Here is a 12231-nt window from a genome sequence, read left to right as displayed (position 1 = left end):
TAAGCATATTTCCGAAACCATCAGCAAAATGAACAATGGCATTATGGCATATTTTTTGTATTCATTCGCAAACAAATATAATCACAATTTGAGACATACATATCTAGCAATATTACAATATATTTTCACAAAATGTCTTATTCACAATATAAAAAAAAAAGTAATCTTCAAGAAGAATTATCTTCTATTGATACGCCTATATACATTGTAATACATAGTATTATTAAGAATAAACTTGAACACTGTTAGTGTTCTCATCTTTAGATGACACATTTTCACAAGTCAAAACAGTGAAATATCACTTGGTAAATATTATATTACATATACATATATGGACAGGTATGGTGCATAAAATGCATTGTCTTAAAATGCCCCCACACATATGTATGTACATATATACATAGATACTTGAAACGTGCCCATAAAATAGAAACGAAATGTATAGTATCAATTGAAACTATTTCAAAACTGTCAATTTTGATTAAATTTAACTTTCACGTTTCGCAATATACATATATTGTACATATTCCAATATGTAACTCGAATATATTCATGAAAGCAAACTCACAGTCGAAACAACTATTAAATAGTAATTAAATATGCGAGATTTACCAGAATATAGTTATATATATGTACATAGTTCAAGTATTTACATATAATATATGACAATAATTTGGAACCTATATTTTCTTAAAATAATTAAGCGTAAACTTTTCAGTAGTTATTTGTAAGCTAAATCATTATATCTAACATATGTTTCAATCTCGTTTAAGAATTTTTCGACAGGACTTTTGTTAGTATTACGATATATTTGAACATATTCAAATATCATAATTTTCATTGTCTTGATGTTTAATGAATTAAATCACTCACAGTTTGGTTAAAATTTACACAAAGTTCACAAACAGCTTATACATATATGTAAGTCATTTGAAATTATTCCTCTATCTACGTTTTTAAGTCACAAAATTATACCATACATATATTAAAATTGTTAAAGGTAGCGAGAAAATATGATAAATAGCAAACAACTAATATATAATTTCGAAAGAGACTTTGTAAGTATGTAAGAAAATATGTAATGTTGGTTCGTAAATCAAATAAATTTAAATAAAATAAAACTATTCAAATAAATGTAATAAAATGTTAACTATTAGATTGGCCATTTTTAAGCGGTTTATATTACAAATACCGAGCAAAGCCGGGTAAAAACACTAGTAAAATATAAAATGAAAACATGGGAATGTGCATATAGTATACATTTTTAAATTAATAAATGGCAGTTATGTTATATTGTAATATGAAGCAAAATCTACATTAGTAATAATAATAAAAAAAGTTTAAAAATGTTGCCAAATAATTAAATTGAGCAAATTGCAAATGAGCAATAAAATGATAAGGCTTTATTTATAAAACGCAAATTTCCGTGAAATAAATTTGAACGTTCGAAAAAAAACCACAACCTCAATTTGTCTGAGTTTTTATTTTTAACTTCTTGAATAGAATGAAAATTGAAAGGCACTGTTTTGATGAACTAATACACATGATATATGTATGATATTTTAATGAAATATGTAGTTAAAATTTATATGAAATATGCATTAGAATTTATATGAAAATGCATTAGAATTACTATGTTAGTTTTGTTACTGCTATACAAGCTTTTTATTTTTAACAAACTACTCCACAACAATATTTGGATCAAGCAAATTTTATATTTTTAAATATAAAATACAAAACGTTTGCCATACATTCACATCTGCATATATGTAATGTTTTTTTTTTATTCTTCTGGTATATCTATGAGTACATATAATTCTTCCCAACAAAGGACTTATACGAAGGAAATGAGCACAGCCATGAATGAGTATCTTATATTTGACTTTCCATCAGACTAAAAAGGTGTGGAGTGCTCGTACATTTGTCTGGTTTTTCAGTATAAGTCCTACTATACTTATCAACATTCTTGCCAGACTGTTTATAGTTTTTTTTTTTTTTAATTTTTTGATAAAAATTAATATCTTAATTTACTGAAAAAAATAAAAATTTATTTAATATTTTGCATAAAATTAAGAATATAAACAATATAGATAAAAAAAAACAACCATAAAATGAGGTGGTATAGTAATTAAAATAACAAAATAAAAAAAGATTTTAATATTAAATATTTTCCCAAAAAAGCATTTCCAAATGTAGCATATTATAGAGATTTTTCAAATTGAGTCTTATAAGAATGATACGTTTAGTCAAATTAATGTTACAATATACTTCAATAGGAAACGAAAACGTAAAACAGAACTTAAGATAATACATCAATAGGTGGCGAAGATAATGGTGCTAGAGTATTGCTCGGAGCCGGAGCCAGAGGATCTGTGGCCAAAGGATCCAAGGGCCCACCTGCCTCTAGAGTGGCTAATCGTACAGCTTCTTTATACGGCCCTCTTTTTTTCTTATTAAAATGTACCTGTAAAAATATAAACATAAACACAATTCCGAGAAAAACTATAGCAATGTTGTAATATTGTATCGTAGCATACCTTAAAATTATCTAAGAACGGTGCTAGGCGTTGGCAGGGGACAAGTGATGAGGTGCTAGAGGCAAACCAAGCAACACGCGCTTGTCCCTCACTACCCATTGATACTACCCTTCCTGGCCACCACGGAAACCCCTGCAACTTTCCCCATACTACATCCCCTGGTACGATCCCACTGTAGCTACCTTCGCAATTTACCCAATCGCTTGCCGTATCTTCACACATTTTTACATCTACAATAGCATCAGTGGTCTCTAAATGTTCCCCGTTTGCTTCTTCAGTGTTGTTTATTGTCGGCGCGTTATTCATTCCTGGCTCTTCTATCGAAGATTGGTTTTCATCCTGGGACTCAGATAAATCATCGCTGACTGGCTTGATTTTCTTTTCATCCTTTTTCTTCTTTTTATGTTTCACCTTGTGTTTATGTTTTCTTTGGAAAATTTGGTATGACGTGTCATTCAACGGCGATGAAGGGTGCGTTTCTGGTGTCGCTTGACGGCGCGCTTGTTTCTTTGCCTTCTTTATGGCACGACGAGCAGCTTTGTTATCCGTCTTCACAAACGAAGCGTTGGGATCTTCCTCACAGGAATTGAAGTCTCCTATGATCGCTGGCAATTTCAATACGGTCCCTTCCCCTTCACCAAACGAAATTTTCAATGTACGTGCACTTGAAAATACACTACTCGAAGATTCGTCTGTATTATTTGAAGAGTTTTCAATCCGTTTTTTTTTATTGACACTAGTTTCACTTTCACACTTACTCTGTAGTCCCTCTTTCTGTCTTTCACTTTCTGAATCGAACTCTCTATCGTCTACATATTTATTATCACAAGATTTTTCACTAGAACTGTAAACCGCATCACTTTTGATAAAACGATCGGGACATTCGCCATTACTATCACCGCTTCCGTCCATATTTTTTAATTTTTTATCTGTATCCAAATTATTTTCACTTTCATCTTCGGTTTGCCGAATCCATATTTCATTTCTACCGTAAGAATTGCCATTGAGGGCGTTTGTTATTTCGTTGGGATGAAGTCTTGATAATTTTGGAATTAAAGAATGGCCCATGATTAATGTTCTATCTTCTGTTTTATTTCTACCAACAGCATCAGACTTTTTATCCTTTGCAGACACATTCCCATCCACGCTTTTTCTTTTTCGTGTTTGAACCACGTTCTCAGAATTTTCATTACATATTCCTTTACAGTTGGAACATAGAACCTTTCTTGGTCTTAAGCGAACAGTCATTTTGGGTCTCTGCTGTTGCTGTTTCGTCTTAACCGGTACACCGGGATTATAATCAGGATCTTGATAGGCAAAACGTTGACTGACTGAATATAATTTATTGTCCATGACAGATTTCTGTGATGAGAAAACGGGATGAAGTGAAGACACCCCAAATGGAAGATTTCTGTAAAAAATAAAACTTTTTAAGATAATTAACGTCAACAATTTCACCGCAAACCACGGTAACAATAATTTTATTACAAATTGTATAAAAGTTTATTGATGTCATAATTGATTTTCTTTATAAAGATACTCTGTTTTGTTCAAATTTTGATAAACTGAAATTTTATCACGTTTTACAAATTTTAAACAACTGATATAATAAAATATGTACATAAATATAGATCTAGAACATTCAATCTTGAACTTCAACCTTACATATATTGAAATTATGAATTAAAAGAATTGGTGTTCTTTGCCTATGACACCTAGACAGTCACTTTCATTTTTACAAGGTTTATATTAGTTATATTTTATTTAATTCGTTTAGTAATAAAATTTTTCAACTAAACTTACCTACAATATAAATTGAATAATTGGTACATAAATGGAAAAAATTATGCTTTATATTGATAGAATGTGCAGATTAAGGAAATAAAATAAAACCATCAAAATTACAAAATATCAAGAATTAGTTGAACGTATAACCCACTTTTTTGTTGCCATCACCTAATATTAGTAAATTTTATGTTTGTTTTTATATTGTACAAAGAAAAATCATGTTTTTATGGATCTTAAAAGATGACATATATAGGATTGGTCATGGACTGATCTATCAGCATTTTGTTTTTTTATAAGCCAATTTTCCAGCAACTAGAGATAATCCCAAAAACGAAGCAATACTGATAAACATCAATGAGCTCAAAGTTACCCACCGACCAGATAGCTCTGGCAATATCTTCATTAATTCAATCCAAGCCTTACCCCGACCTAAGCATTTGAAGATGGGATTGGCTTAGGAATAAGTTGGCTTCATTGACCTTTATTTAAAACAGTTTTAATTATAATGGATTGGTTTTAGTAGATAAAACTATGTTCAATCTGATTTTATAATTAAATAAAAAACATTTGCAGGCATTCGAAAACATTGCACAGCATGTTCAGATATTCATTTCTATTACAAATAATATTCATTCTATCGTTTGAGCATGAAATATGAGTATGCTTTAATCTCGAATACAAATCTGCAATATTTTAACACTATCATTGTCATGATGAAAAACTATACATATAAAAATACTTTCCAATCAGAAATAAATTTGCACAATCAAAATTATGAGTAATACGACTAATTATGAAGGAAATGAGCATCACAATGAATGTAATCCACATAGTTATAAATAATTGATGTTTCAATGAACACTCCCCTGGAGGAATTTCCATCTAATTTTATTTAATTATCAACTACAATATAAGAAAACAAGTATATAAATATTTAAAATAAAACCCGTCGGACCAGTTCAATGAGGAAAAGGCCCAGAGGGTGCTGATCAAGTGCTTCAAATAAGACGACAGGAATATAATCTAACCTACTACATATGAACATACCAGCTTACAAAAAATATAAATCGCTTCAGAAAATCATCAGTCCAACAAACTAGTAATGCAAGTACAACGTCAGGGAAAAAATTACGAGACCATTCCAGAGAGTGTGCTTCAAACGAGACGATCGCCACATGATCTAACCTACTACATCACCATCAGCTTACTGTACAAAATGATCTGGAGAAGTCGATACAAAGAGTGGCATTGAATATGAGGAGAGTGGACGTGTGGACGTGTGGACGTGTGGCGTGTGGATAAGCAGTGAGGAGTCATCTGAGGGTCGGGAGAGGTGAGATCGTCGATACCTCTTGGAGCAGTCGAGCAGCACACCCTGGAAGTGTCTGCCATCAGCTCCACACGAGACGACGAGCACGTCCTGGAGAGCGGCCTCGACGCGCACCCATACTTGGCGGCCGGCGATCAGAGGCCCCTCGGAGTCTCCGCCCCCGTCGGCCGCGCCCCCGCCCCCGCCCCCGTCGCCTGCGCCCCCCTCGACCTCCATGCGCGCCGTGGCCCCCCGCCCGCGAATAATTCCGCGAAATTTCCTACTACATTCCAACGTATATTTAGTGTTAGCACCACTGGCTGCATATGTTCACACTCACTCACACTCGCACACTATGTGTCACTCTCGCATACACTCTCAACGCTACCCCACTCGTTTGCCCGACTCATTTTGCTGATTCTTTCTTTTTTTGCAAGCTTTTTTTCCTTATGTCATACGTCTATTTGATACCCATCGAAGAACTGCACCTTCGACATTCCCCGTCTCATGCGAATTACACTTGAAAGATGGGCTGGCTTTCAATAACATGGATACATGAAAAACAAGCATTTTACACGTGTCTCCTCTTGGTTCGAGTTGAAAATTTATATAAATAGAGAAGTATATAATAAATAAACTAAATAAGATTGTGCGGGACTTCAGACATGTAACCTTTGTAACAAAGCAACAATTTGTTGATTCCTCTTTCGTATGTATAGATGGCACGGCGCTGTGAATAATGGTTCGGTGATTACTAGTCAAATGTGAACCGGTCGCTCTAGATCGGTCACACGTGATCACCCGTCACACTAAAACTGGTCACGAGAAAACTGGTCACACCCTAAAACTGGTCACACCCTAAAATCGGTCAACCAGTTTTCTCGTGACCAGTTTTAGGGTGTGACCAGTTTTAGTGTGACGGGTGATCACGTGTGACCGATCTAGAGCGACCGGTTGTCCTGTGACTGGTTCACATATGACTAGTAGTCCGTTTACCGTGAATAATATGATCTTTTTCTTTTTCCTTGTGCGTTGCCTGTACAGGTTTTTCATTCCAAATTGACCCTTTTTCATTTCAAATCGACCCTTTTTCATTTCAAATTGACCCTTTTTCATTTCAAATTAAACATTTTTATAAGTTAAAGAAAAACGCTAACGATTTATTAAGTGAAGTGTATCTCTTTAACTTTTCCCTGTATGGTGAGTTACTTTTCGTTGCGTGTGGCCTTAATTTCTCAAGTAAGTGTACCTACGTAAGTAATTGATGAAGAGATTAAAATAAATGTTATACGCATGGTTTTTGTATTATTCTATTTTCATACATTCAAATTTTATACAAATTTTCATGAATTTATTTAGTTTGTATGCAAATCAAAGATTCGCGGTATTAAGTCAGCTTACATGAAAAGTAATTACAACAGCTGGCATCGATGTGCATATGGTGGAATAAAATATACATTATGGCCAATTTCTCATCTGTCAACGATTATGTAAAGAGCGACTGTAGTCGCGGTTGGACGTTCATCAGGGTTGGATGTACGTCTTAGTGACTGTTTAAATTTGATAATTTCTTTAATAATCTCACTTCAGGTTTGTTTTTCTCTCTTCTTCGCCCAAAATTCTTCAAAATTTTATTTCTTAACTTTTCCATTGACTATTAATATTATTATTTTAATAATTGGCAAGTATAACCAATGATAATAGCTGAAATAAGAACAAGGCCGTGTGCAATTATCAATGTTATTCAACATTTCATATTTTTAGTCAGCTTCAATTGTATAATACTAGCTGTAATTTATAATGATTTGAATATAAATTGAGTTCCAATTGTTTCCACAGATATAAAAATCAATATGCCCGAAGAAAGAATCGACATTACCCAACCGTTATGGGACCAAAATACTTTTGTGGGACGTTTCAAACATTTCGCGTGGATCACTGATCCACGTTCTGGTCTCGTCGGTGAAAAAGAACTAGTTGAAGCCAAAGCTCTCTATTTAAGTTACAAGTTAGCTCAATTTTTAAAGATTTTATGTAAATCTATGCGATTTATGGATATAGTGATAATAATGCAATGCTTTTTAGGGCTGGTAATGAGCCGGCTGGTACAACTCAATCGCAAGTTTTACGTGCGAAACAACTGTACGAGTCTGCTTTCCACCCTGATAGTGGAGATCTTCAGAACGTCTTTGGAAGAATGTCTTTTCAGCTACCCGGAGGAATGATTATCACGGGGGCTATGCTTCAGTGGTATAGGTACGGTCTGATAACATTATAAGATAATTTTATCTCCTTCAACTTCAAAGTTAATTATTCCACTTAATATTTATAAAAATTCTTATCTTAATAAACAGTTGTTTTTCATACATTATTAACGACGTAGAAACACAATTAATTTGTTATCATGGATGATGATATTTATTAAAAATATAATAACATTTAAAAAGGACGAATCAGGCTGTGATTTTCTGGCAATGGGTGAATCAATCGTTCAACGCTCTTGTCAATTATACTAATCGTAATGCACAATCCCCGCTGACTACTTCTCAAATGGGTGTTGCTTACGCTTCAGCTACTGGTGCAGCTTTAGCTACTGCTCTTGGATTTAAATTTGTCGTGCAGAAAAGAGCTACGAATCCGATAATGGCTGTTAGTATTGCATTTTCATCGTTATTAATATTATAAATTGAATCAATGCACCAATTGTGTGTTCTATTACAGAGATTCGTACCGTTCGTAGCTGTGGCTTCTGCAAATTGTGTCAACATTCCGCTGATGAGACAATCGGAAATCTTAGGAGGTTCATTTTATAAAGTTAACAACATTGGGTTGTTCAATCCGCTATGGAATATTAATGATCATTGATATCTATCGCTTTAGGGGTTGATGTAATGGATGAAAATGGAAAGATTGTTGGAAAATCCACCATCGCTCCGATCAAAGGAATAGGACAGGTGACTACATCGAGAATTATTATGGCCGCTCCTGGAATGCTAGTTTTGCCGTTTATTATGGAACGCCTCGAACCGAAACAATGGATGAAGAAAATAAAATGGGCTCATGGACTCATGCAAACTTTGATGGTTGGCTGCTTGTGAGTTGGAAATTGTATATATGTATAATACAGATCGATAATAGTTATACAATGTTGTATTTTGATTTTGATTATTTGCAGCCTTTCCGTTATGGTTCCAACTGCGTGCGCTATTTTCCCTCAAAAATGGTATGATTTTATATTTCTTATAATAGACCTTTGTGTAATTTGAAACTGTCTTGGATATATGTACGTTCATACTAAAATAGACCTTACCTTGAGTGTGTGCCATCATTTCATAACATTGTTCTAACTCAAATTAACGTTTTAGTATGATTCAATTATATTCATAATTTGATTTAATTTTTCAGTTCATTGTCGATTGATACTATAAAAGCATATGAGAAGGAAAATTATGATGAAATTGTGAAGAATACCAATGGAAATCCTCCAAAATACGTCTACTTCAACAAGGGACTGTAGAGCTTTTATTAATTACTCATGCATTGTTGACAATAAGCATTTTGATACGTGAAAACGTTGATATAGGATATTGTCTAGTTAAAAAGTTTATTGTTAAGATTGTTATCGTAGGAATTTTATGCTAGAAACATAGAAACTGTGAGATTATGTTTTTGAAGTTATTGCAGATTATTGAAATTTATTTTTTTAGTTATTGCAATTTTATCAAAACTCGTTTTATGCATAAAACGAATTGCTTAGTCATTATTGTTCCTCATTTATATAAATGATACACATGGCCTCAAAACCATTTATTTTTCAGTAATTATGTATAATTTTATGTAGATGCTTAATTTTTTATTTATTTAATTGATCATAACTCTAAATGATTTATATTTTTTTGACAATTTTATAGTTGAATAAGTATATTTATAAATTTTATTATTATGTTTTTAATGGCCGTTTCCTAGGTTGTCGAACAAATAAAATATACATATATAGAACGGTACGTAAATGTATTAATAATATTTATCCATTTATTCCGAAATATTAAATCACTCATTTGGGTATTGGAAATTTATTATTTTTAAGCAGTTGTAGTTTGTTTTATTGATTCATACATACAATGTGATTTAAATTTATGAGCACAGTTACTTACGAACAAAACTACAAATGAGTACAAATTATGTGTACTTACATATATAAAAAAGACAATATTTAATTTAGGCTGTATTCTTAATTTATTCCAATTAAAATTTTAAGATCAATAAACATACTCGTCCTAGTATTGTAAATTATTTCTTATAAAAATAAATCATTTTAATTGGTATTGCAGTTGAATTTGAATAATCAAAATTTGCTTTACATAATTACATTATATTTACATATATATATATATATATATATATATATATATATATATATATATATATATATATATATATATATATATATATATATATATATATATATATATATATATATATACATATATATATATATATTTTTTTTTATATATAATAGTTTTATTCACTGGTGATAATTCCACAATATCGGTTTTTAGTTTTACTGGCAATCATTTTATTTTTTTATCAATTTACTTCATAGTAATAAATATTTATTTCAAACGCAATATAGTTGTGAATCACAGCAATATTTAATTTTTAATATGTTTTCAGCAATAAATTTTAAAAATTGATAATATGATGTACAAATTTTTTGCTAAAGTGTTCTTGTTAAAAATATTTAAAAACTGTCACATACATATGTAGATTTATATTAACATAACAAACTCTCTTTTTTTTATTATTGTAGCATACATATAATTAAAATTGATATTAATTATCCATTATTGTATGCTTAATCATTATATCAACTATTGGTGTGCGAGAGTTTGAATAAATTTATTTAAGTTAATAAATTCTTTTGCTCAAAAATTATTAATTATTTTAAATATTATATTTAGCATAGTAAGTGTGTATAAACCACGCTAACCAAATTTTATTTAACAAATAAAAATAAAGTGTGTGTTATAATCCTATAGTGATGAGTTAAAAGCAAAAATGGTTAGCAAATTCACTATCACACAATAATTGCTTGGTTATATTAAACTTTCGTGTCATTCATGTATAGGAATATGTATTGTTTTAATGTGTAAATTAATACAAATTGTTATGAACGTATATATAATAGGATGTATGTATGCATATGGTATATTGTTGTTGACAAAAGAAAAACATTTCAATTTAACATATTTATTCTCTTGATTATATATCCTCCATTTTTCACATGTCAAAATTATTACACGCATTTTGAATAAACTTACGACAGAGATTATACATTATTTAACATTCCATAACTTATGTATGTCAAGCCGTTAATTTTACATATAGTTTCATTTGATTCGTCCTGTTAATGAGTAGACGAACTGTTAATGAATAGTAAACGAACTGTTTGAATTCTGATTTCAATGGAAAAAAATAAAACAATATAAACTTTGACTTTATACATTTTTTTCAATCCCCCATTTTTTATAATAATTTACAAAACCGAAATTCGCCAAAATGACGCAAGTCTATTCGGTCAAACACTGAGTTACTATGTACCTCACCTTAATTATATTATACAATTGAGAAAACAATCTTTTTACACGATTACAAAACATATAAAAGTATACAATATCTATCTATGTATGTATATAAAGGTATTATGTACAATAATATTAAACACTTATGATTTAATATATTTTGGATGATTCTAATAATACGGAAGCATCACACATCATCTTTGATGTAGAACGCACCAAAAACATGAGATGTGACTGTTCAAAGGGGTTCAGGTGCACCCTGGTGCGTACCAGACCATGTAAGACCGTTGCTCGCTCCAAATCAAGCCAACGCTGGAGTGAGAGTTCCCTTTCTTTGATCGGCACTCCCAATACAACATCCCAAGGACCCCACAGTGTGAATTCCAATATGGATTTCACTTGGTTGAGCGATATTGCCTTTTCTTTACTGAGTAGATCTTCAATCAGCGGCGTCAATTTATTGTCGGGTAGCAATAACTTCAACGCATTTATGGCACATTCACATAAAGAGGACGTCTTCTCTTCTACTGCTATACTGCTTCTGCTCACATCACTCAATCTGAAATACCACCAAGTTTTAAAACATACTTCGAAATTAATTCTAAATCAGTTACATTTGACATTGACTTACCCGTCTACTATGCAAAGTCTTCCATAGCTGTTTGCTTTTGGCATTTGAATTGAAGGTGGTCCGTCTTCCAAGTTAGTTTCAGACATTGACGATGAATTCTGTTGATTCTTTGACAAGTACTGACTATCCCTGCTGATGGCAAACGTTGATAGAGATGATGGAAGTTCTTCGGTTCCTCGAGCTTGTAAGCATTTCAAGCCATTAATAAGTTGCAACATAATGAAAGTGGCTTCATGTTGACTTTCATGTGATGATTCCTTCTCGATAGAGCTATTTCTTTTCAAAGTATTCATTGGACTCAATTGATTATTGTTCCTCAAGTATTCACCATACGTCTCAATAGTATCCATTTGCGAATGGGCCAATACGACTACGGTAGCTGAA

At 31.8% G+C, this 12231-nt stretch overlaps 3 protein-coding genes across 6 annotated transcripts in view; 1 reads left to right on the top strand and 2 right to left on the bottom strand.

Annotated features, from left to right (window-relative positions):
• Positions 1–1791: 1791 nt before the first annotated feature.
• On the bottom strand, positions 1792–5993 carry LOC143912188 (uncharacterized). 2 transcript variants are annotated; one of them, XM_077431432.1, is made up of 4 exons: positions 5675–5993; positions 2538–3948; positions 2312–2464; positions 1792–2030 (listed from the first exon to the last, which is right to left on the bottom strand). In XM_077431432.1, exons 1-4 carry the CDS (start codon positions 5869–5871, stop codon positions 2028–2030), a joined length of 1764 nt encoding a protein of 587 aa, XP_077287558.1. In that variant the 5' UTR covers positions 5872–5993; the 3' UTR covers positions 1792–2027. The 2 variants fall into 2 exon arrangements, with proteins under 2 accessions (XP_077287558.1, XP_077287557.1); XM_077431431.1 differs by lacking the exon at positions 1792–2030 and having other exon boundaries at positions 2300–2464.
• Positions 5994–7118: 1125 nt separating this feature from the next.
• Positions 7119–9916, top strand: Sfxn2 (sideroflexin 2). Its single transcript, XM_077431440.1, has 8 exons — positions 7119–7224; positions 7474–7642; positions 7720–7890; positions 8082–8283; positions 8356–8434; positions 8515–8728; positions 8810–8857; positions 9040–9916. Exons 2-8 carry the CDS (start codon positions 7488–7490, stop codon positions 9149–9151), a joined length of 981 nt encoding a protein of 326 aa, XP_077287566.1. The 5' UTR covers positions 7119–7224; positions 7474–7487; the 3' UTR covers positions 9152–9916.
• A 951-nt stretch (positions 9917–10867) lies between these two features.
• The window catches only part of LOC143912184 (uncharacterized), a 62204-nt gene continuing 60840 nt past the window's right edge, over positions 10868–12231 (bottom strand). For all 3 annotated transcript variants that reach the window (XM_077431422.1, XM_077431423.1, XM_077431424.1), the window contains 2 exons: positions 11848–12226; positions 10868–11775 (listed from right to left, as the gene is read on the bottom strand). In XM_077431422.1, coding sequence (XP_077287548.1) covers positions 11367–11775; positions 11848–12226 — 788 coding nt within the window. In that variant the 3' untranslated portion in view covers positions 10868–11366. The remainder of the gene's footprint in view (positions 11776–11847; positions 12227–12231) is intronic.

The sequence above is a fragment of the Arctopsyche grandis genome, chromosome 5 (genome assembly GCF_051622035.1).
Source record: "Arctopsyche grandis isolate Sample6627 chromosome 5, ASM5162203v2, whole genome shotgun sequence".
Classification (NCBI taxonomy): Eukaryota; Metazoa; Arthropoda; class Insecta; order Trichoptera; family Hydropsychidae; genus Arctopsyche; species Arctopsyche grandis.
This window is presented reverse-complemented; position numbering and strand designations above follow the sequence as displayed.

Bases quoted from the DNA above. Each gene is read 5' to 3' on its own strand.
- LOC143912188 (XM_077431431.1), bottom strand. From the start codon at position 5,871: ATGGAGGTCGAGGGGGGCGCAGGCGACGGGGGCGGGGGCGGGGGCGCG. The intron at 3,949-5,674 runs GTATCGACGATC...TATTTTTTACAG, and splicing joins CTGCTCGACTGCTCCAAGAG to AAATCTTCCATTTGGGGTGT. The intron at 2,465-2,537 runs GTATGCTACGAT...ATATTTTTACAG, and splicing joins CGTTCTTAGATAATTTTAAG to GTACATTTTAATAAGAAAAA.
- Sfxn2 (XM_077431440.1), top strand. From the start codon at position 7,488: ATGCCCGAAGAAAGAATCGACATTACCCAACCGTTATGGGACCAAAAT. The intron at 8,435-8,514 runs GTTCATTTTATA...CTATCGCTTTAG, and splicing joins ACAATCGGAAATCTTAGGAG to GGGTTGATGTAATGGATGAA. The intron at 8,729-8,809 runs GTGAGTTGGAAA...GATTATTTGCAG, and splicing joins ACTTTGATGGTTGGCTGCTT to CCTTTCCGTTATGGTTCCAA.